General features: G+C 50.2%; 2 protein-coding genes across 4 annotated transcripts in view; one reads left to right on the top strand and one right to left on the bottom strand.

Moving 5' to 3' along the window:
- The window catches only part of ARHGEF18 (Rho/Rac guanine nucleotide exchange factor 18), an 85,017-nt gene extending 70,067 nt beyond the window's left edge, over positions 1 to 14,950 (top strand). The window contains exons 25-31 of the mRNA XM_074978595.1: positions 987 to 1,111; positions 2,020 to 2,076; positions 3,631 to 3,678; positions 5,748 to 6,215; positions 7,715 to 8,042; positions 9,846 to 9,968; positions 10,061 to 14,950. Of these exons, the coding sequence (XP_074834696.1) occupies positions 987 to 1,111; positions 2,020 to 2,076; positions 3,631 to 3,678; positions 5,748 to 6,215; positions 7,715 to 8,042; positions 9,846 to 9,968; positions 10,061 to 10,206 (1,295 nt within the window). The 3' untranslated portion in view covers positions 10,207 to 14,950. The remainder of the gene's footprint in view (positions 1 to 986; positions 1,112 to 2,019; positions 2,077 to 3,630; positions 3,679 to 5,747; positions 6,216 to 7,714; positions 8,043 to 9,845; positions 9,969 to 10,060) is intronic.
- A 108-nt stretch (positions 14,951 to 15,058) lies between these two features.
- PEX11G (peroxisomal biogenesis factor 11 gamma) overlaps positions 15,059 to 24,338 on the bottom strand; it is a 20,868-nt gene continuing 11,588 nt past the window's right edge. The window contains exons 1-4 of one of the 3 annotated variants that reach the window (XM_074978582.1): positions 23,473 to 23,512; positions 21,124 to 22,924; positions 19,853 to 20,018; positions 15,778 to 15,904 (exon numbers count right to left, since the gene is read on the bottom strand). In XM_074978582.1, the coding sequence (XP_074834683.1) occupies positions 21,145 to 22,914 (1,770 nt within the window). In that variant the 5' untranslated portion in view covers positions 22,915 to 22,924; positions 23,473 to 23,512 and the 3' untranslated portion in view covers positions 15,778 to 15,904; positions 19,853 to 20,018; positions 21,124 to 21,144. Of the gene's footprint in view, positions 15,905 to 19,154; positions 20,019 to 21,123; positions 22,930 to 23,472; positions 23,513 to 24,338 lie in introns of those variants that run through there. The other 2 variants (XM_074978585.1, XM_074978583.1) reach the window with 2 other exon arrangements.

Below are 24,338 nucleotides of genomic sequence, written 5' to 3'. Positions count from 1 at the left end.
TTAGGCTGATGGTAAGCCCAAAGTCCTTGCATGCTTTGGAGAACTGATCCAGCAGTTTTTGAAGGTTTTGAAGCTGTAGCTAGTGAATAGCACTGTAAAAACAGTTCAGTATAAAACTCTCTTCAGTCAGATACTATGTTGTCTGGTGCCTGTGTTAGACAGCGGGTCAGAACTTTTATTCTGATATTTGTTTGTCCTCCTAAGGCACTACATTACCTCTGTACAAGCCAAATAATTGCTACAAAACACAAACAAGCTCCTGTTTTCTGGCATGAAAAGAATAGGGTTGAACTAAAGGGGCAAGGTGTTTGAAAACAAATAAATGGCCTTTTTGTGCACCCTGTAGCCCTTCAGCAGCCCTGTCTTTATCTACATAGACACTGCAGAGCTGGTAAATGTGTGCCCTGGGAATAACTGAAACTGTCCTCTTAGCAGACATGATAAGTTGGTAAGCGAGTACCACAAGCCATTCCTTGTCAGCCCATTGTATTAGCTTACTGAGAAAATGTCATGTGGTGCTTTACAGCAGCTGGTTCAGGTGCCTGTTAAAGGTGGTTTGTGTGATGTGAAAATATCACTCTGTAGATACTTTCCTTATGAGCAATGGTTTTCTGTTTCTCCCACATCCACCGCACTAATTGCTTCAGGTAAGATGGATGTCCCAGTGGATATCGGAGAATATGTGTTAGTAACCACTGATGTTTTTCGTTGTCAGTTGTGTGTCCTCTATACTTAGGCTATTTTAATTCACTTTCCCTTGGTTTGTTGTCTTTGGGTCTCATGTAACTCTCAGATGGACCCGACTCTCCTTGTGCCCTGCTTTTTAAATCAACACATTGGAAATCTATACAGACTTCCAGCGCCAGAGTTGTACTGCATTTGGCCATTTCATTGTTACATATTCTTACATATTTTTTCTAACCGAAAGCATCCAGTGTGGCACACATCTTCTGTGCATTTGTTGACTGGCATACTTGCTCTTTCAGATGGTAGTTGTAAGAAGAAGGTCTATAGTAGTGACCAGAAGCTGCAAGACCGGCAAGGCCCTGCAATAAGTTCATATGTGCCACTCCAAGACCTCCCTGTTGATGCAGAAGAAGGATCTCGCACAGTACGTTTCTCTTCACTGCTAGACAGTCATGCTGGAGTCAGAGGATAAGTCACTGAAAACCAGAAGTCCCTACAGCTGATATTGTCAACTCCTTAGTAGGGTCTTACTGTGTGTTAAGTAACTTGGCTCCATTAAGACTACAGTTCTTTGAGCCTGAACTGGTGTGTTGTAGCTTCACACTTGGAGAGCAGGCATCTATGTGTACATAATTTGGCAGGGTTTTTGTTTGCACTACTTGTCCATTCTGTATGATATGTAATGTTTGCATGCAGTTTTTAATGATTGTGCATCTATTTCAACCTGGAATGGGACTAAAACATATCCCGTGCCCCTCCTCGTTGTGAGAACACTTGGAGAGCTGCCTTTAATTAAGTCCATCAAAATAATGTCACACAGTGACAGGTGTGGAGATGTGACTTACTGGTGCCCGGTCCCTTTGCTTTTTTATCTTCTTCAAATTAACGTGATTTGGAAGGGGATCCATAGACTAGAACCTGACGTGGCTTATTGCTTTAACGTGGATACTTAGCATTGGTCAGCGAGTTCAAAATGAATTTTTAAAAAGTAAGAAAATTCTCTTGATACTTGAGAAATAAATTATTATTGGTCTGTTTCTCTATGGCACTTTAGTATGTACTTGTATGGTAGGGTTGTGGTCTTGCAGGTCTGTAATCACGTGAGGTGTTTTAAATGAGGCTGACACTGCACAACTGAAATAGGGCTGATCAAATGTTCTCTGCTGAAATTATGGTTGTAAAATTTCCATCTAAATAAGCCTGCTCCCATTGTAAAGTCAAAAGAGTGGGGAAAAGCAGCTTGTATGCAGCGACATTGAGAAGAGTGTTGTGCGTTATCTACACTTTTCTACAGCCTGCTCTAGGACACCTGTTGCTTGTGTTTTTTTCCAGAGTGATGTCATGAGACTGGATTACAACAGCAGTTTCCAGCCCCTCCTGGAATCTGAGGTATTAAAATATGCTGTGCCTGGGCTTTACGATTGTGTAAGGGTAGTGATGATTGACGCCATCATATACAGAAGGAAACACAGCATGTCAGTGTTCATAGACTATTCATTTGTCAATAGCCAAGATCTTGCAGTTTTAGTGTCTCTCATAACTCTCAGATGGACCTGGCCCTTAGCTGGGTCTCCACAATTTATTTTAGAGTGTCTGTTGGTGCTATGTTTGTTCAAGAGGTCCTCCTAAACCAAAGAGCTATGACCATGAAATTTGGTGTGCAGCTTCCTCTTACCTTAACTTAAACCAAGAGTCAGGGTTTGGTTATGCCTGAAATCCCAGGATTTCCCAGAGCATGGGAAGGGAGGGGCACTGACAAGTGGGCCGACATATGTCAGACTCACCACTAGGGACAGTGAGTGCAGGGAACAGCTGTACTGCAGAGTGACCACTGGGGACAGCTGCAGCAGGAAAACAGTGGCCATGTGGAAGTGGGGCTCTCAACCCTGCCTGCCTCCAGATAGGTAAGCGACATGTGCCCTCCCCTCCCCACAGGGGAAGTCCTGCTGCTTCTGTGCAACCCCAGACCCAAAATTAGTGCCCTCCCGCGACATGCTGAGGCCAGTCTGGCCCAGCCCTGCCCCGCCCCGCCCCCAGCTCATGCTGGGGCCAGGGAAAGACCAGCACTGTGGCCTGCCCACCTGCCTCTGGAACTCAAGCTGGGGCCAGCCCCTAAGCCTAGTCCCAGCCCCCACGGCCCTCCTGCTAACCCCCAGAGCTGGAGCCAGGGCAGCCTCCCAGCTCACACTGGGTCCAGCCCCCCGTGAGGACAGGGAGCTGCAGCCCAAAATTCCCTCCCTTCAAAGACAGGCAGTGGGGGCAGGGATCTGTGGCCTGACTCCGCTGTCCCCCCCCACCCCGCAACCAGGGACAAATGGAGGGGGCCAGAAGTCGTGGCCTGAACTGTCAGGAGTTGCAATCTAAGCTCCCCCATCTTCCCTGGGAGACAGGCAGTGTGGGCCAGGACCACCGCCCAAGTGGCTCCCCCCTTCAAGGACAGGCTGAGGGGTTTGAGAGCTGTGGCCTAAATTCCCTTCCCCCACATCCACACCTTCTGAGGACAGGGAGGGGCTGGGATCTGCAGCCCAACCCAATCCCCCAGTCTGGGGACAGGCAGGGGCAGGTCCAGGAGCAGTGAAGGAGCTCAGCAACACTGGGTACATCTGCTAGAAAATACATAGAGGGTAAAATCCCATGCGAAAGCCAAGAGGAGTTTTTAAGTATCGTGTGCTAATTCCTTCCCATTCATCTTCCCTCTCATGTTATCGGACTGCTAAGGTGTCACTGGGCTTTGGATCTATGGGAGATGGCTCCAGCAGCTGCTTGTGTGTGCTGGCTCCAGGCTGGTGGTGTATGGGAGGAAACCAGCATTAAGCCTAATGTGAGGGCTGCTGCCCAGAGTCCTGGTGTGGTGGTAGTGAGCACTGTTGTCTGGCTGGACGCGGACTAATGAAAGTTGTCGCCATAGCCTCCCTAGAGTCTAATGCCTTTCTCTTTCCTCAGCTTGTCCAACGGATACAGAGGCTGTCGCAGTTGCTTCTCAGCCTGCAGGTAAAGTGCTGCTATCCAAGAGGTACTTCTGAAGCTGAACTAATCAGCCTACTGACATGTAGGTTGTAAGGGCTGTTTATCACTGTGCTGAAAATGAGAGTTCCTTCCTAGGCTGGAGAGGATGCGGGATTTGTCTGAGACTTGGGTGCCAGAGTAACAAATGCTGTCCCCAGTATTTCACAGGAAGCCAAGCCTCCCATGCCTGAGACTGCATGTACTATGTTGACAAAACTCACAACGCGTCCACACACAAAATGTGTTTTGTCGACGGTCTGTTGACAAAACTCGGCACTTCCACTGTCTGCAGAAGGAGTAACAGGAATATGAGGAATAACACCTTTTTCCACAGCTTCTATCAATAAAAAAGCCATGTAGGTGCTCCAGGGGCCCTCTGTCAACAGACAGGGCTTCCAGTTCAGTGGGCAGCCCTGTTTGCTGAGCTTCTGGTTGCCTGTTCTATCAAGAGAGTAGCTGGGCAGTCTGGCTGCTGTCTGTTGACAGAGCAGACTGCACTTTCAATCCGCTTTTGTGTGTGGGTGTGATCTGTTGACAGAAGTTTTGCCGGAAGATCTCTTCCAACAGTAACTTCTGTTGACAGATCACTGTAGTGTAGATGTAGCCTTACAGAATGGATTTTTTTCTCCTTCTGAACTAAATAGCACCCTTCTTTCAGCCTCTCTGAGCTCTACTTCGTTTCCTTACTGCTGAGAGACGCTGTGCTTCCCACAGTGATTCTAGAGTACACACAACGGCTACGTCTACACTAGCCAAAAAGTTTACTAATGGAGTGCTGAAATACATATTCAGCGCCTCATTAGCATGCGGGCGGCTGCGGCACTTCGAAATTCATGCGACTCGCCGCCGCATGGCTCATCCAGACGGGGCTCCTTTTCGAAAGGACCCTGGCAACTTCGAAGTCCCCTTATTCCTATGTGCAGATAGGAATAAGGGGACTTTGAAGTAGCTGGGGGCCTTTCGAAAAGGAGCCCCGTCTGGACGAGCCATGCAGTGGTGAGTCGCGTCAATTTCGAAGTGCCGCGGCCACCCGCATGCTAATGAGGCGCTGAATGTGTATTTCAGCACTCCATTAGTAAACTTCGAAATGGCCATTTGCATGGCCATTTCGAAGTTTTTGGCTAGTGTAGACACGGCCAACATGTCTATGTGGGTGTGGATAGAATAGATAGTTGCATAGAGTGACCATCCATCCCAGATTGGGTGGGACGATCCCATATTTAGGATACCAAAAAGGTGTCCTGACTTATTTTTTAAAAGGGACTAATTGTCCTGTATTCAGGCCCTCCCCTGGATGACCTTTTCCACCAGCAGCAGTGCAGGCGTAGCTGCTGGCAGGAGTTCTCAGCAGTGGCTTCCCCGGGGGTGGGGGCGGGGCTAGTGGCTGCAGCTTCACGGGGGCTCCCAGGGCTGGGCTGGGGGAGTGGTGGCTGCTGCTGCTTTCCCACGGCTTGGGGAGTGCTGGCAGCTGTGGCTTCCCTGGGGCTGGGGGCGCGGCTGCGGTTTCCCCAGGGCTGGCGGCGGGTGGCAGCGGCTGCAGCTTTCCTGGGGCTCAGGGAGAACTGGCAACTGTGGCTTCTCCAGTGTGTGTGGGGGGGTGAGGGTCTGCTGCTGTTTCCCTGGGGTCAGAGGGGCTGGCGGCTGTGGCTTCCCTGGGGCTGGTGGGGGAGGCGGCAGCTGCTGTTTCTGCAGGGGTCCCAGGGAGTGCCGGCAGCTACCACCTCCTTCCTGGCTCCCCAGCACTTGGTGGAGCTGCCCCTCTCACCCATATCTGCCTGTCCTGTGATTGGGACAGAGAGATATGGTCGGCCTATAAGTGCATCAGAGTGATAGTCAAGTTCAAAAGATGGATCATTATGAACGAAGCAAGAGTAGCTTTTTGGCTCAAGGTTGCAAGTGGGAATTCAGCCCTCTCCTGCGGAGGGGAATGGGCTGGGTAAGCTAAAAGGTCTCTCTGTCGTCCGAGATTTAGACCTGATACAGTGCAGTTGTTGGACTCACTTCGTTGTATTGCAAGCCCCTGTGTCTTACGATGGAGTTGTTGTTTTTTCCAGGCAGTGATAGCGCAGCAGGACAGCTTCATAGAAATCCAGCGAGCCACCTTCATAGATCGGGAGAAGCAGCACCGGCTGCAATCCACACGCGGGAACCTGCTGCTGGAGCAGGAGAAGCAGCGCAACTTTGAGAAGCAGAGAGAAGAAGTGGCCAATGTGCAGAAGCTCCAGAACCAGCTGAAGGTGGAACAGCAGCGCTGGGAACGGGAGAGGGATCGCCAACAGAGGGATTTTGAAAGCCTAGAGGCACGGTTGCAGGAGCGAGAAGAGGAGACTCGGCAGCTGAAGGATCGCTTGAACCAGGATAGGGAGGAGCTGGAGAGACAACGAGAGGCCTATCAGCATGACCTGGAGAGGCTACGGGAAGCGCAGAGAGCAGTCGAGAGGGAGAGAGAACGTGTGGAGCAAATGAAGAAGCTGAAAAAACAGAGTACGGTGTCGGGCATGTTCTCCCCAGAAATGGGGCAGGTAAGGACTGAATTGCCTGGGAGCCGGAAGCACGATTTCTAACTCACACCTGCACAAAAACCTCCCTCATTTGTTGCATCTTAAGCACATAACTTTACCTGGGGACAGGTTATACCAGTACTACCCATTGTGGAGTTTGTGATTGTACTTTCTTCTGAAGGAGCAGTTACTGGTCACTCTTGGAGATAGGGCAGTGGGGTTAGATGGTCCTGTTCTGATACAGCCAGAAAATTCCTAGGAAGCTTGCCCATTCATTTTGTGGGGGCATGTGGTAGAAATGGAGGAAATTACATGGTCCTATGATTGCAATAGGATTTGTGAAATGAAGATACACTACTTTGCACTGGCGGTGCTTGGTGGTAACCTGGAATTTTCCTGAATTCTGTGTATTTACATTCTAAAAAAGGTGCCCCTCCAAAATAGAGCCTTCTGCCTCTGATGAAGAAAACATGTGGAACTGCTCCCAGCTCCACTCGGTTAGCCCCTCTCAAGGGAGAGAGGCGTCCAACCACAGTGGGCAGTGTTGGAACAACAGGGCTGTATGTAGGTGACCAAGCTGCCTTGCCTTGTAGAAGTACAGCAAGCCTGGGCATCCTGGGCAGAGCTGCAAGTGGTAGCAGCTCAGCCCAACCACTTCTTAAAGGTTTAAAACTCCCTGTTGTTTTAAATGCCTATTTGAGCACAGAGCACACGTGCTGATTTGATGGCTGAGAACACAAGAACAGTCACACCAGCTCAGACCAAAGGTCCATCTTAATCTCTCCTCAGACGGTAGCTCTTCCAGACCCCTCATCGTTTTGTTGCCCTTTTCTGAACTTCTTCCGATGCCAAGATACCTTTTTTGAGAAGAGGGGGCCACATCTGCACACAGTATTCAAGATTTGGATGTACCATGGGCTTATATAGAGAAAATGATACTCCCCTACCTTTTTAAAATTATTCCTAACATTGTTTGATTTTTTGACTGCTGCTGCACATTGAGTGGATTATTTCTGAGAACTGGCCACAGTGTCTCCAAGACCTCTCAAGTGGTAATAGCTAATTTAGTCCCCACCCTTTTGCACATATATTTAGGATTATGTTTTCCAAAGTGCATTACTTTGCATTTACCAATGTTAAAGTTATCTGCTCTGCCTGCTGGCCCACAGCCCAGTCTGTGTACAATGTGTGAGGTTTGTTTTTCTTTTTCTTTTTTTCCATACTGCTTGTCCTGAGTGCATTTAATGTCAGCTGAAGCTGGCCCATGAGTAGCGCTCTGTCATGGATGATATTAAGCAGGGTCATAAGCTACCAAGAGATTTTGTTCTGCTTTACCAGACTTAGTGGGCTGAATCTTACTTGCTCCTTTTTCTGTTCGGTAGCATAGGTGAGGCCCTGATATTGACCGCAGGAAGTTGTGTGTATGTTTTGGGGGTAGTCTTCTGTTTCCTTCTGTGCTCAGGTCATGGCAGACGTGACGTATCATCTTCACAGAATGTATTTTTTTTTTTCTCCTTTAGAGTCAGATGCTGAACCATTCCCTCAGCTTCAATGGAGAAGGGATAGAAGGATCTGTGCCTCACTTGAAGCCCTCTGGGAGGGCTAGTGTCTCAGGAATGGATTACGTGGAACGAACGGAGCTGGTTCGCAGGGACAGTGCCACGCTGGAGAATCGTCTGGTCCTTGCAATGAAGAATGAAGTGCCAATCCACCTGCTGAGTGCAACCAACCAGATCCAGAAACAGGCTGCAGTTCAGCAGCAAATCCCCACCAAGCTCGCCACCTTCACAAAAGGAAGCAAAGAAAAGGGGGCGAAGAGCAAAACCTCTCACAGGACGGACAGTTCAGGTGAGTACTAAGCTGAAATCACAGATGCACAGGCGCCTCACATGAATTCCTATGCTGCAGAAAGCATTAGGACCCTTCTTGGAGTGGAAATATAGCTGAAAATTGAATGCCCTTAGTAACACAGTGTGGGACTTGTCAAGGCTGATTTAATCCTGTGTCTCCCTGATCCTGGCCTTGGCTCGTGCAATTCTCAATGTGGAAATGGGGGGTTTCTGGGGGTGGGGGGGCAGGGATTGCAAATAAGCAGCCAGTTGTGCTTTGGACATACAGACTGAAACAAATTGGAACCAGTGTCACCTCAGTGTTAGCTTGTTTTGTCAATGCTGAGCAGCGTCTCTAATCCATGGCGTGATGTACGGCATAACATGAGCCTCTCCTTGCTGCATTTGTTATCCCGACATGAGAGAGAACTGGCTTTCTCCCACCCCTGTGGGCAGTGACTTGTCTCGGAAGATTTCTTACTTGCTGAGGCCATTCTGAACATCGCAGCGGGGCAGGCGTGCACTTTCTAATACAAAGCTATTGGTTATAATACTGAGCTGTGTTCTGCCCTGGAATCTGAAAGACAGCAAACTGTCAACACTGTTATTCCATGAACATGACTCTGAAAGCCAGAACAAGGGTGCTGAATGAATTGCAAAGCTAAAAAAAGCTGATTCTGTCAGAAATAGAACTACAAATGTAGTCAGAATGACATGCTGTAACTTCCGCTTCTAAGAACTGGCTACTAAAAAAGTGGCCTTCGACAATGACAGATGATGAAAAAACCACAGTTTTCCGGCCACTTAAAAGCACCTTATTTCCATCTGTGTGAAGTAGCCTTTAGTTTTGAGTTATATTTTTAGTTCCATGCCAGATTGTCCAGCAAATTTACACATGGAATGTGGATGGTGTCAGTCTTCTCCAGCTGCATTGTGAAGGCATCGTCCACCCTCCCATGCTGTCCTCTAGTTTAAACTGAGCTTTGTTTTCGTAAAATTACTTGGCCTATTTCCAGCACATAGCTGTTACCTTTGACCCCCTCACCGCCAAAACAAAATGGTGGCAGCAGAGACAAAAAACTCTTGCAGTTCCACTCCCCAACTTGATTTTGTTCATTGTTTTATATGGTGACCTGTGCAATGGGAATACACTTAGTTGTTTCTGTCAGCATACAAGCGAGGTGTAAATTCCAAAGCTATTGGATTTCATTCTCATCCGCAAATGGGGTGTGCACATGGGTGTGGAAGGAAGACTAAAATGTAGCAACACTTTCTGCACTAATGGCACGTTGCTTGGACCTCTGTGTCTAATTTGGTTCCAAGAGTGATAGGTGAGGGATGGGTAGCAGGATATAGCAGCCGTTGGGGCTGGAATGATTGTTTCCATTGATTGGCTTTACTTCTGGAATAAAAACATTGGCAAACTAGCCTACCAGAGCTGTTGTGCTTTGTCTCTGCTGCAGCTGCATTGCACGTAAGGAGCACAGGTGGATTTGTGGGGACCTTTCTAGTGTGGTGAGTGGGAGTAGCCATTTTGGTTCTGCATGTCCATGCCAGGGTTATTCCTTGACTATGTCAGACCATCATAAAAGTTGAATGAAGTCTTTCCCTGTCATTGGGAGGCCATTGGAAGTTGGGATGTCTCCGCATAATGAAACATAAGTTGCTGGGTGGGCAAGCAGGAGGGCAGCGTGAGCAGGTAAAGAGGTAATGAAGTGTGTGAGGAGTGGGGTTAGGTGCATGAGCCCAGCCTTGAAGCAGAAGATTTGGCAAAATGTGACCAGGGCAAAGTACTGATGTGTAAACAAAGATTTCTTTGCAGCATCTGTGGACTTGAAACAGCTGCTTACCCCTAAACTTTCTGGGAAAGATGAAGGTGCACTGAGGAACAGACGTTCAGCAAGCCCAGTCCTCCTGAACAGCCAGAGCGCTGCATTCCCGCCAGGTAAGGCTGCCAGGGAGTGCTGAGCATCCGCTCTGTGCTGAGACATTCTCATGCACTGTGGTGAGTCTTTTCCCTCTCCGTTTCTCTCACAGAGGCTTACAGCCCTGCTGACAGCCAGTCAGAAGCAGTGAATCCCCTGAGGTCCAACAGTGTTCATGTCCGCACCTTAGTGGCCTCTACGCCAGCCCTGACCAATGCTCAGGACGATACCAGCAAGGAGGATGTCATTTTTTTCTGAGTGTTTCCTGTTCAAGAAGGTCCTTGTGCTGTGCTGTTGCAAAGAACTGAAGCACGGCATTGTGGCTGGCCTCCCATCCAGACCCCAATGGAGCAGGATTTCACTGTTGCTTGGTTCGCTTCTCTACTGACAGCTCAACTTGAAGTCACCAAAGCAACACGCTTCCTTGTGACTTTTATATGGCTTCAGTGTATAAATTCAGAGCTGGTTAAAATGTTGCCATCTACTGTACTTTGCTCTTTGGTGAATCTGCAGTAGCTCTTGGTAGATCTTTTATCTTGTAAAGTAAGTCAGTTTTAATGGATGTTGAGCCTCCCAGATTTTTTTTATGTAAAGTTTTATTAATAGGCCCTCAAATGGCTGAGAAGTTTAATTCTCTCTTTACGGAGCAGTGATCAATGTAAAGGATTATTAATTCTGTTATAATAGCTAGCCAGACAGCAAGCCAGCCCTCTCACAACCATCATGCCGGAGGAGAGCTACCAACTCGCACAAAAGGAATAGCATCTTGTACCTTTTAGTGAGTTCATTGGAACATATGCTCACTGCACATGCACAGTGTAAGGACTGCAAACCTCTTGACATTGAAGAAGTCACAAGCGCCAAAAACTCCCTCCAGTTGTGGCAGCAAAGGGTTGGACACGTGTAAACTCTCCAACATGGCAATGAAGAGTTGGGCTAGGAGAACATGTCCCCTGGCCATCAGTTGCACTAGATTTGATGTCCCTCTTCAGGAAAGGCTTCTTAGAGCTGTCTCCTTGTTGATGAGGATGTAAATTCCCAAAGCAAAAAACGCGTTGGTTCAAAATGAACTTTGGGACTGGGATTTTATTCCTGCTGAAGATACTGACCATCAAGGGCTGGCTTGGCAGGCAGTTGTCACTTGTCCTGTCGAACCCCTTTTTTTCTGGATCTTTGTCAGCCCCCTGGCCATCATGAAGGACTGGAATGTCACAAAGCTGCTGTTACTGCAGAGAGCACTCCACAGCACTGTCAGGAATGAAGGCACTAAGGAATATTTAGAATATTTTACCCTTAACTAACCCATCTTGAAACTGCTTTGATGTCTCGTGTTAGGTGGGTCAGGTTTGAGCATATGTTGGAGTGATGACAAAGTTAACATCATTCTGTTCAAACAGGAGCTGGTCACAGCAATGCAAGTTGGGAAATCATTCAGGGTATTACAGGCCTCTGGTGTGTGTGTCTGTTCCAGAGAGTGCACTACAGCTAATTAACATGTAACCTAGTACATGGAACTGTCTGGTCAAATACACTGTGTACAGTGGTCTGCACAAAAGGATTGTTCAGAGGGGACAATGCCCATAGGAAGGGAAATGGATCATTCTTGACCTTAACATGCTTGGGAACATGCTTCCCAAAATGCAGCTGTAGTGGATTTGGTGCACAAAGCCCTGACTAAAGTAATTTCTGCACCAGTTACTGCAATTTCCCAGCCAGAAGCATTTGAATATGCTGCTTTATTCTGCTGGTGAAGAAAGCCAATAAGCAAACAGTTCCCTCTGAATGGGCAGAACACGTGACATACCAGTGAAATGCTGGTTGGCAGTAACTTAAGTACAGCCAAAGTATTTTCAACTGTTGAAGGGTGAAAGCCCAGGAGGCGTCATTGGTCTGGAATTGGAAATGGCCATATGGTGTAGGCAGGGCTGTTGTCCGAAAAAGGTGAAGCTGTAATTGAGGAATGCAAATACACTGGAAATCTGTGATCTGTGAGGAAGAAAAGATAAATTTGCAAGCTAAATGGCAGCTGTGGTGCTGTCTTGGACTTTGTTGGCTTAATTCTCCTCTCTGCTGTAAATCAGGATAAGTGCCATTATAGTGAATGGAATGACACTGGCGTAAGTGAGGAAAGAATTTGGCCCCCAGACACTTGGTTTATCAACAGAGACATGCCCTCTAGAAGCGCACAGTATCTTTTTTTTTTTAAACTGTTGAGCCAAGTTGTTTCTAAATTGGGGTTCTTTGGCTGTGGTGAGCTTGTGCAATTTGTTATGGAGCCAAGGTGCAAAGAGCTATAAGCTCACATCAAGAGACAGCTTGATGATGGCACTGTAGTACTATGTTATTGTGACCCAGTGTGTCCTGTCGTTAGCGATCAGGACATGAGATCATGATGAGCTTGTGGTGCTCTCTTCATTTGACAGTCTTTCTCTTCTACTTGTTGTTTTTTTCTTTTTTCCTCTCATTAGACCTCCTTAGGATAAGAAGAGTTCTGATCCAGCCTGTGGACTTTGGAGACCTGTACAAGGAACCATGGCGCCTCCCATTCAGGGTTGACTACTAACGCTGTGCTTTCAATCCTGTGTAATAGGGGCGCACAAACTTCCTTGTGTAACCATACGTCAGTGCCGCAGGAGTGCAGGGCTGCTGTATTCTCTCCGTTCAAGCTGAAACTCTGTATGGCCATTTCCTTGGCTCCCAGGGGTCAGGCTTTAGCATAGAGCTATACTCAGTCTAGAAAGTGGGAGGGAACCAATGTTCTCAAACAGTTCTGTTGTTTGATTGTTATTCTACCCTTGTGGGAGAGGGTTCATGGACCTTTGAGTCTTATTTATCTTCTGCTCTTTTCTCCCCTTCCTGCAGTAAATGTTCTCAGATGTAGAAAAATAACATCTGGAAAATGCTAGGCCTGTAACAAGAGCTCATCAGAAATATCATCCGAATTTTAAACCTCTGCTTTATCCCCAGTACTTTTGTATGTAGGGATCGTAGTTAGGAGTGAGCAGCCATAGCGGGGCCTTCAGTCTGCAACAAAGGAGCTAATGCAATAGTCAGCATCTACTCTCAATGCACATCTCACTGCTGCAGAGGTTGCATGCATCTGGTGTGGGGACAGAAGTCCTCTGGTTCTTCGGTCAAACTCAGGTTTGCCTGGGTTTTAAGTGCCAACCTAGGCATTGATGTGATTTTATGTAGAGTGACCAGCCTGAAGAGGCATGACTGTGAGTTAGTGAATAATAATAAAGTCTGTAGTTGTACAATGCTGTACGCCAAAATATTACATCCTACCAAAATGCAAAATCGTTATTGTGGCACAGAGGGAAACAAAAATCACCTGTTTGTTTTTGTGAAGTAAGAGGACTTGAAATTTCATTACATTCCCCCCATTTCACGTGACACCTTTTGTCACTGAAAAACAAAACAAAACACAAAACACTAATTTGGGGTATTTTTCCCAGCACTAGTTTTTAAACAATTTTTTTTCCTGAAGCAGATTAGATTCCAAAGATGCTGTTCAAGTCTAGGGTAACTGACATATTCTAATGGTCTCCAGTAAAGGACTTATTTTAAATGTGGGGGGGGAGGGGAATGGAAGCTGACTACCAAACATTTGCTTTTAAATACTTTTGATGCAAAGCAGAGGACGGAACTTCCATGCATCCCTTCCTGGCTGAATTCACCCTTTGGTTCTTTGCTGCCCTGAGGTATGGTGGGAGTTGAAATACTTGGCTGCTCTTCACTTTGTCACAGCCTTAGCATTATGAATTAAGTGTGTATTTAATATTGTGGCACTGAAGTCTTAAGGTTGCTTGTAGTCATTGATCTTCAGTTTTAAAATCCAGTCTGAAGGCTGCTTCCTTTCTTCTGTCAGTTCAAGCTGCTATCACTTCATATTCCAGGCCTTCGCATTCCAGTATCTTCCTCATGTTGGAGCTCCCTTGGACTCTGTGTCTTAAGTGGTTTGGTAGCATCTGACTTTCCTAGCTGTGAATTGTAGTTGCAGAACATCCAACAAGTTGAGTTTTGAAATCAGTTTCGCTTTGTGGGAAGAAGAGTTGCTGATTTCTAGAGATGCCTCTTACTGGTGTGCTCGGACAAGCAGGATTTGTTCTGAGTAAAACAGTGGCAATTCTGTCTTTCTGAATTTGCCCTCCATTTTTAGTCCTGCAGCTGTTTGAGTCCATTCATGGGACTTGTTAAAGCAAATGGCAGAATACCTAGAGTCAAAGTAGCTTACTAGGCTGTAAAAGGGTTTAAAAATCATTTTAAAAAAAATTCAAATGCCTGATCCTGCAGAATCTAATTAGCTGAGACTGCTAGTGAGTGATGTACCGATGGTTGTGTAGATTCCTCTCCACAAGCAAACACAGAGCATTTTGTTGTCTTCCTAGTTCTAACATTTTAAAGATTTTATTTCTGTCATGGCTATAAACCTGCTCCTGAGAAACCAGGAGACCAGCCTGTTCCCCACTTTAGGGCCAGTCCAGTACCTATTGAAATCATTAGCTGCCCTTGATCTTCTGTGTGTGCATGTTACCTGCCGAATTCCATTTGTGCCATGTTTCCAATCAGTGTTTTATATTTTTGTACTGAAAAGAATTGGAGCACTTTAGGAGGGTTTATTGTAAAATTGTCTTCTGTTTGTACTGTGGTAAATGCTTATGAGAGTAAATCTTGCTGTATCTCACTCATGAATTGTGAACTGTCTTGATGCTGTTTAGTCTTAGGACTGATTTAAAGGACCCCTGCACTGCAGTGATTCATGAGTAATCATGATTTATGGGTACCTGGGTTTTAAAATGACTATTTTGTTGGGGAGATGTCTCAATTGTTTTGCTTTTGCTAGTCTGTAAACGTTGTAAATAGTTCCTCTACTGTCAATAATACAGTAATTCAACTTATTTGTAGTTCTTAATTTTATTTGTGAAGTCAGTTGTTAAATGTTAATATTCTCTTGAATTGTGCACTTCTTGGTTAATTGTAAACGTGATCTTAGCACACCAAACAATTTATTTTTACAGTGATTGAAATGTTCCTCCACTGAAGGGTTTCAGAGCAGCACTATGCCTGAAACTAACTTCCAGCAATAAAAAGACCCTCAAAAATGAGCTGCTTTAAGGAATGTTTATTTCTGTATAAGATTAAGTGCTGCCCTGAAACAGATAATTTTTCATGTGTTCTTGGTTTTCTACCTTACAGACAAAATGCCGAGAGTCTGAGAGGGAGGCCACATCTGCTGCCTAGAGGAAGGGGGATGCATGTGGTGAGACAGGGCAGGTGCAAAGGCCCTGAGATGTGCAGAGATCTCCAAGGAGAAGCTCCCACAGAGGAGGTCTGGACCCAAAATGGCAGAAATATAGCATCGTGGCTGGAATGTGAAGGCAGGACATTAGATTACCTTGACAGACGGCATTTGTGGCCAGTCTGGTTTGAGATGTCGCTGGTACCACTGCAGTCTGTTTCCATGTGCCGTGGTAGAACTCCTTCTGGACTGGCGGCTGTGGCTAGGTGTTACTGGGACTCCTATATGGCATCTGTGCTGAGGAACCCTTTTGGCCAGATGTGCATGCACAGTCTCTATCGTAGGAGACTGACTGTCTAATAATGGGAAGATCATATCAACCTTTAAGTGGTATCAAGGGACCTGGGTGCTCTCTTCATTGGGAATTACTCTTCACCTGTGAAATGTTCTTAGCATCTCAAGCTGCAGATCTGCAATGGCCTTTGTGTTAGATTAAGGGACACAAGTATTTTCCCAGTATATGTCAACACTGACAAATGTGTTTGTAGAGCTGGCTGATGCTTCATAGGATGGAGTTGTACAGGGTGTATAAATAGAGCCTTACTTGTGCTGTCTTAAGGACAAATCATAGTCTCATTTGTGCTCATCCTGGCCCTTGGTAAATCTCTCTTCTCAGCTGCAGTGGCTTCTGGAGACGGCTGTTCCATTCAGCTCCTGTTTGCGGTGGCAGCAGAAAACAGCTTTGATCAATGGAGACAACCAGAGGTTGGTACCATAAATAAGTAAAGCTCAACAGCACAAATACTCCACAGGCCAGGCCTGTCTCCACACTGTGAGGGGTCTCCCTGTTCTGCTGGAGCACACCTGATGTAGGATGTCCTGGTCCTGGACGGACAGGCCACTTCTCAGATGGTTTGGCCAGCCCAGCTGGAGGCTGAGGTGAGGCGATACCTGTGGTTGGGAGCAGTTTATGGCCCTGCTCGCACCCTGAGGCAGGACAGGGGATGAAACCTCCTGCTTCCTCAGAAGGTAGGAGGTAGTTGGATCCCTCTGAGCAGGGGCTATTGTGCCCAGCAAGAAACCTGTGCTGGGCCAAGGGCTTCTGCAGCGTGAAGGGCTTTGCGGCTGAAACAGGTGCATGTCCTGGGGAGGCTCCTGTTTCCCTGGCTCTCATTGACAGAGCCAGTGAGCACCAGAGATCCCCAGCCGCTGCGGGGTCTGTGTCCTGTCCTGGCAGCAAGGTCGTGGATTACACTGGGAGGCACAGGAGGCATGTCCCTGTGAGGCAATCAAGTGGGTGCTTCCCCCACAGCACAGCAGCTGGCCCAGCAAACTGGGGGGGAGGGGCAGAGTGGCTCAACATGTCAGGCAGGTTTGGCTTTGGGGTGGGGCGGGGCAGATAATTGCCATGAAATATTTACTGCTGCTCTTTCCTGTCTGAAGCTTGCCCTGCTCCTGGCTGGCAGCCTCTGCACACAGCAACAATCTGCAGATAGCGGCTGCCGGTAGGAACTCCCTTGGTCTTCGCAGTGCGCCAGATAAGGCCAGCAAGGAGGGGTTTCGATTAACATCCTGTTACAAACCACGCCTTGCATCCACGGCTCCCCCAACACCCTCTCCCCCACCCTAACCAGAGCAACAGGCCTGGAGCCACTCACTGTAATAGTGCTACTGCAGGGAGAGGTGTTTGTTAGCCTTGGCTGCTCTTAGCCTTCCCATGGGTCGGGCTTTCCTCCTGAGCCATGGCTTCGGCATGGCTCCTCTAGCTAGCTGGCTAACCCAGCAATCAGCCCAGTCAGTAACAAATGCTGTCCCGGATGGGGCCAGCTGCTGCTGCTGCTACCTGCATGAGTGCCCAGCTCACTGTGGTTCACACCTGGCACTGGCCCCTCCTGTGGCAGTTGGGGTGGGGGTGGGGGCCCTAGGTCAGTGGGGGAGTGGTGCATGGCTGCTGGCTTGTGCTGAGCACTGGTTAGGCTGGTTAGCATGCTGGGAACATCCTGCATGGAGCTGGCAGCTTATTAACACACTAATCCTCGGGAAGCTGAGATCAGAGCCTCACTGGGACAAAGCCTCACTGTTGTAGTGCTGACACTGGTCAAACAGGGCGGCTGGTTTGAAATATTTGCTGCTCCTTCCTGCTGTCTGCAGACTGGTTTGTGCAGTAGAATGGTTTAAATGTCCCATCTACCAGCCAGGCCCAGAATGCCCAGGGTCCCCTCAACACCCAGCCCAAGGAAACTGGGCGCAGAGCTATGGGGACAAGGCAGTTGCCCTATGCAGAATGGCAAGGTGGCCAGCAGGGAGCCCAGGCAGCTGCTTTGCCTTTATCACGCAGCCATCAGCCACCACCCTTTGCTGAGCACACATGCAGCCAGGCGGCAGCAGCAGCTGACACCGCGAAAGGCAGAGCAAACTCTATAGCTAGTGCAGCGCAGGGTGGGGAAATGGCTTGCAGAAGCATATGGAGGCTCCAGCAGGAGACGTGATCCTTCCAAAGAAGACCACTAGCCCAGAGCTCCGATAACAGCCCAGCGCTGGGCAGGAAGCAGGCAGAGACTCAATGGTGCTGCAGCTGCAAAGCCCACTTTGTCCTCAGTGCCCCAGTGGGAGGCGGCCAAGAACCAGAGCTCCGTTGCCTGGCAGCGGATCGAAATGGGCTACACAAATGAAACCTTGGCCTGACTGGAGTAAAGCTGGACTTTGCCTGACACTTGAGAGCAGCTGTTGGTTTAAAAGGGAAGGAGAAGCTTCCTGCTCTGTAACACCAGAGATTAGATAAGGGATGGGAGCCAATTCTGCTGGGTTCTAGCCCTCCCTCTGGCCAGCTGGGTTGGTGAACTGTATGCCCTCGGGTGGCACCTGCCTGCACTGCTCAGTGGCAGATTCAGGAGGTGCCCGGAGCTGCAGCCAAGTCCAGCCCAAAGCATCATTTCTGCATTTCAAGTAGGCTTTCACAGGCTGGAGCGGCAGGCTGCTTGCTGCTCTTATACTTGCTCCCAGCCCCTTCTGCTGTGCTGCAGACCCAGCAGGACCGTGGCAGGCGGCATGGTGGGAGCAAGTATTAAGAGAGAGGAACTTAAGTGCACAAGCAGGAGCCCTGAACTAGACTGAAGCACACAGGACAAGGATGTAGAGAATGCAACAGGTCCACCCGCTGGGGGAGCCTTTCCTCCCTTCCACAGCCAGCCCTGCCTGCGGTGTCAGCCTGAAAACAAGGGAAGGTTCAAATCTGACCTGTCCTTGTCCCCTCCAGGCAGACACTTACTGAACACCCAGCTGGCATCCTGCGGACCAGTCCTGGTGTTTCTAAACTTGGGCATGTCCAGCCCCAATCGTTAGCTGGTGGCTGCTCCAGATTCCCCTCCTTGGCGGCAGCAGGGCTGGGCGCCGATTCTGCTGCAGCAGATGGTGCAAGAGGAAACGAGAAATGTTTCAGCCAAATGGGGCTGTTCTGAGAAGACCTTCAGGGGATTCTGCTGCTGATGTAAACAAGCGCCCTGCCAGCAGCTCAGCTCTCACAGGAGCAGTCAGAGCTCCCCCTCGCCCCTAGCTCTGCAGCTTCTCAACTCTGGCCTGTGGGGTTCTACCCCCCCATGCCCTACCACCCCCCCCACACTTCTGCACACTGATGCTGAGCAAGGCCTTGCCCCAGATTGCAGCATTTGTGGGAGAAGGACTTTGTTACGTGCTGCCCAGTTGGCTTATGCATTTTGCTCATACTCCATGCAAGATGATGGGCTCAAGCATTCCTACAGCTGTCTGCAAGGGTGGTTAGACCCTGGTCAGGTCCGTGGCATAGCTGCCGGCCCTGGAAAGAGCTTCCCAGCTGGTGCTATCTCCCCAGAACCCCTAAAGACTGACTGTGCTTCCTTCCAGGACCCAGGAGCATGGCACTGCAGTAGAGGCGCATTAGCTTTAGCATGTCCCCTCCCTCCCTTTTGCCCTGGGAGAAGTCTTGGGCCAGGCGCCTGAGTGAAAGGCAGGGAATAACCTCTCCTGCATTCAAGATGGAGGGGGCAGTAGCCTCTCTCACACCTCCATCGGAGAAGAAAGGTGACATTTGACCCATCCTTGCCTGGATATGCTGTGGGTGCCTGTGCTTCCTTGCACTGTGTGAATGCCTTTCTCCTCTGCAGCTGCTAAGCACTGTCTATAGGGCTGGCTGGGGAGAGACAAACTGATCAGGGCCTGGCTGTGGATTTATTAGGGTTTACTGAAGCAGCTCCAGTCTGCTGTGTTTAAAAAAAACAAACCACTGAAGTGAACTAGCTCGTTGGCCCATCCTCTTGTCAGTGGTGATGCAGCAGCACCCAGAGGCCTGCTGCTGCTGCTGCTGCTAATTAGAGTCCTGGTGCTGTCCCTTCCCGCTGCGAAACAGCCACCTGCCCCCCAAAGTGCTGCAGATCCTGGTGACAGCTCCCATTAGGGGTCACGCAGGGGCAGCTGCTCCTCCCTTCCTGCGCTGACAAAAGTGACAAGGTCTGAAAAGCAAACATAACATCGCTTGCATCCGAGGGCAAGAATGGGAAATCTGCCCTTCCCCCATCATCATCTCACGGAGCCAGGCAGCCAGCCCAGCCGGAGCAAGCGCTCTCTTCAGAATCTAGCCTAAGCCCTCCAGAACTGATGTGACTTTGCAGCCAGTCCTGCCCTGCACACCTGTTGCACCAGGGCTCCATGCCCAACGGGAGGGAGGACTGGATGGTGGGGCACCCTGATGATGACTTCACAGGTTGGGCTCTCCTGCCCCAGTCTTGCACGTGGACTCTTGGTGAAGTGAGACGCTGGCAAAGTGGAACCTGAAACTTGCTGCTCCTGGTGAAACCTGTAATGCAGAAGGGGCTGTTGTGAGAACCCTAATCTCTCACACTGGAACCTAAGGCAAGGTCTGTGCTCAGTTTGGGCTGGGCTCGCCAGGACTGTGCCCCAGCACTGCTGGGCTTGGCAAGTCACAGCCCCAGCACCCCTGTGCTTGCTGCATCAGTTCGAACATGTAAAAAAAAAAAAAAAAAAGTTGCTGAAGTGCCAGCACCTCTTTCATTACGAATGAAGCACTATGCGAGGTGGGCCCATGCCCCTGCACCTGGCCTTGGGCAGCAGGCCTGCCTGCAGCCTGGAGTTACAATCCTGAGCCCTACAGGATGTACCGGAAATACTTGGCTATATCTAACAAATGCATCAGACACATGGATTTAGGCTCCTGAGTGAGAAGGAGAGTGAAAGGCCAGAAAGTCCTCTCAGTTTGACACACACCCCACTGAGCGATTGCAGAAAGGGCTAATTTCTCTTTTTAAAACTCTTGGCTCTTAGAGCAGGAGGTAAGTGGCATGAATGGAACCAGAAGGTAATTACAAGGAAGAGACACTCTGTTTGTATGTAGACAGGGCTTGCCTGACAAGTGCAATTACAAGCCCCACTGGGACTAAATCCCAGCTGTGATCTTGTTTTGGCACCAGCCCTCCTGTCTGTCATTTATGGCAACAAGCTCTATCTTTGGGCTCCTGCAGTCACTTGCAGACCGACTGGAAGCTGTTCCATGATAATTTGCAGGTCAGCTTTCTGGGTGTCCCATAACAAGGACATCTGAGCCATCTGCAAACAGCATTCCCTGGAGGCTTGCTGCAGGACAGGACTCTGGGGATGGGTGGAGGAGCATTCTGCCCCCTCCAGTTACATAAACAGCTCTGTTATCTCCACCCACTCTATGGCCTAGAGGGACGACTCCTCCCCGCCTCCTTGGGGTCTTCCATGCCCCCTGCCGACACCGTCTGAAAGGTGGGTTTGCCAGCAAGGCTGCTGGGCAGAGACCACCCAGTAGGACAGAGCTCCCTGCCCAGGGGCAGCTCGCACTCAAGAAGTCATGGCAGCGCCTCTAGCCTGGAACTTTAGCCTAGCTCACCCAGGGGTTGGTGAGAAGGGCAGGAACTCACCTTTGCCCTCTGGGGCACGGCTCAGGCAGACAGGTACGTCCAGGTGCTGACAAAGGCAGTTGGGATGAGGGAGTAAGGCACTGTGCTGACGCTGCTCCAGGTGTCGGAGGAGGGGTCATAGCAGTCCAAAGTCTTGCAGCGCTGGGCACCGCAATAGCCCCCAACCACGTAGAGCCTGTTCCCTGTGGTGACGGCACGACAGCTGATACGCTTGGTGGTCACATCCCCAAACTTGGACCACTGATAGGTGTCACTGTGGAAGCGGTACGCAGAGCTGGCCGAGAACTCTGTGTCCCCCCCTATCACAATCACATGGTTGCCCATCACGGCAGCAGCTGTGTAGCGCCAGGGCTGAGGACAGCTGGCAGGCGTGGTCCAGCGGTTCTGGGCAGTGTCAAAGCACTGCACTTTGGGCAGCTTCTCCTGGCTCACACTGGTGCCCCCAAAGACAAAGAGTTTCCTCTTGGTGCCCACCACAGCCGCATTGCTCACCCCCTCCCGGAGCGGGGCCACCAGGGACCACTTGTCTGAGTGAGGGTCATAGAGCTCGACCTGCTTGAGAGAAACAGAGGGCGAAGCTGGGAAGGAGCTACTGGCTGCCGTGTGGCCGCCCACCACGTACAGACATTGGTCCAGCTCAGCAGAGCCATGGCCAAAGCGGGCCACCAGCATGGGCGCAGCTTTGGCCCACTCATCGTGCAGCGTGTCGTAGACCCAGACGTCTTTGGAGGCACCGTTCGTGGAGCCCTTGCCACCGGTGACATACACTCGGCAGCCGAGGGCACAGGCGCTGCACTCCTTGCGAGGGCTGGGGATGTCAGTGTGGGGGATTATCTGACTGGTTTGGCGGTCCACCATGTAGATTTTGTCGCACACGAAGGTCTGGCCCCCGAGCAGCAGCAGGGCCTGACTGACCTTCCGGGGCTGGGCACATAAACCTGTCACCAGCCCGTCGTTCTGAAGGAGCTTCATCTTGCAGCGCACTGCGTTGGCCACGATCTCCCCGCCCAACTTGTGGCTAGTCACCAGCTCTTCCGTGGCCACCTGGTTCCGCAGATAAGACTCTGGCAGGAGGGCGAGACGAACTGAGCGCAACAGCTGAGGCAAGTCCTCGTGCCGCTGGGGTAAGTCGTACCGGATCCAGCCCAGGACCGCCTCATACACCAGGCTCTCGTCCTCCACCTCCAGCTCCTCGCTCTCCACCAGCTCCAGCAGCTCGTCCTTGGGCAGGCGCAGAAAGTCCTCTGTCTGGCAGAGAGCAGCGAAGTGGGCCAGCGCCATCCTCCAGGCCAGCTCCCGGAGCCTCTTGCAGCAGTGGGCGTCTGCCAGCAGCAACATGTTCAGGCAGTTGGCTGGGTGCAGGTTCTTCTCCAGGAAGTCTGCTGCAGCGTCACGGAGGTCCTGGAACTGCAGCATGTCACCAGCCTCCAGCAGGGACTCCGCGTTCTCCTCGTTGATCAGCACCCGGGCTGAGTAGGTGTAGTCCAGCAGCAGCTCCAGCACCTCTGGGTGCAGGGAGTCATGGAAGTTGACTTCGGTATCTCTGCTCTCCTTCAGGCCCCCGCTGAACATGGCATCGAAGTACCGGCTGCAGGAGGCCAGCACAGCCCGGTGGCAGGGGAAAGCCTGGCTCCCTGCTCGCAGCACCACATCGGTGAAGAGGCACCGCTTGCGCAGTAGGTTGAGCTGAGTCAGGAGGCTATCGGCGTGGCCTGGCTTGTGGAAGAGCTGGATGTTCATGGAGCCAGAGCTGGAGCAGGACTTGCGGTTCTCGTGCCTGGTGACTGACATGGTCACAGAGCTGGTGTGAGAGAGAGAGAGAGAGAGAGAGCTGTGAGCCTGGGCTCCAGAAACAGCCCCACCTGCAGAGGAGGGAAAAGTATCCCGAAAAGTTATTTGCAGAAAAGCAAAGGGCGAGGTGGGGGGTGTACTTAAGTACAAGACACCACTGTCCCTCTGGAAAATTACTTCAATAGACGTACACTGGCCTGTCACATCTTTATTGTACTCAAGTATCCAGAAGTGAAAGTAGCCAGAGTTTTACTCAAGTAACTTTTTGGGTACTTTTTCCACCTCTGCCAACCTGTTTTTGCCCCTGGTGCCACTCAGCCTGGCTCATGCACCACCCACTCTGCACCATGTCTGCCCAGCTCAGCACCTTGGGGGCCCAAAGCTGGAGAAAGCATTCTTGGCAACTCCAGGCCTGGGGCCAAGCTATGCTGAGAAGGGGGTTCAGTAAAGTGACTTAAGTCCCCCTGTAATGAGAAGAAATTGGAGCAAAGATGTGGAAAAAATTGAAACAAATGTGTAAGTGTAGCCACGGGGGCTGAGGGCTGGCACTGGCCTTACCTTTAGCAGGGCAGTGCTGACAGCTGGCTGGGTGGGCAAGGTTGTAGCTGCCTAGCATGCCCTCTGGAAAGAGCCCTATGCAGAAATGGAGACAAAGCGTGGCAGACCTGCTCGGGCTCCCCAACCCCAGACCTGTGCAGTCCCCTCTCCCCTGCCCATTTCCTCTATCATTCTGTCCCCCCTTCCCCTCACAAGAACAGAATGTCTCCCCCACCCTGATGAGCCCAGGCCCCTGGCAGAAGGGGAGAGCAGTTCTGACGGCAATGGCTAAGTGTTTAGGAAGTAGATGATGTCCTACTCCAAGGGCAGAGTGCTGTGAAACCAGCCCCTGGGGCTGGACTGAATGAGCCATCTGGGAATGAATCAAAGCCATTAGGCACTAGCCAGGAGGCCCTTGGTTTGTGGCTTCCCAGCTGCGTATCATTTATGACACTTCCAGGGCAGAGCTACTCCCTGCCGTAGCCAGGCGAGCACAAGGCCAGGTGCAGCTGTACACTGAAAGGGGGGGGATTGCTGCCCCAGCCTTTTCAGGCAAACCAGCCTGTGAGAGCAGTCACAGCAAACACCACTTCCTTATGCTGTATTTTGCATGGAATTACTCAAAAGAAAACCCTGACCACAGCCCAGTAGTCACAGACCCGGGCTGTGCTGCAGAAAGCAAAATCTCTACCTGAAGGACAGGTAGAGGCACTCCCTGCACCTAGCAGGCTGAGACTGGGTGAAACTCATTCCAGGGGCTGCATTTACTGTAGGTGGGGTGGGCGAAGGGGCCCTGCTCCTGAACCAGGCCTACAGTCTGAAGTCCTATAGTGGGGGGGTCCGGTGCTGCCCTTCGAGTTAGTGCCCCAGGGAGCCGGCTGCCCGGC

Source organism: Carettochelys insculpta, chromosome 27 (assembly GCF_033958435.1).
Source record: "Carettochelys insculpta isolate YL-2023 chromosome 27, ASM3395843v1, whole genome shotgun sequence".
In the NCBI taxonomy this organism is placed as follows: domain Eukaryota; kingdom Metazoa; phylum Chordata; order Testudines; family Carettochelyidae; genus Carettochelys; species Carettochelys insculpta.
The sequence above is the reverse complement of the archived record's forward strand: the minus strand, read 5'-3'. Positions and strand labels throughout refer to the sequence as shown.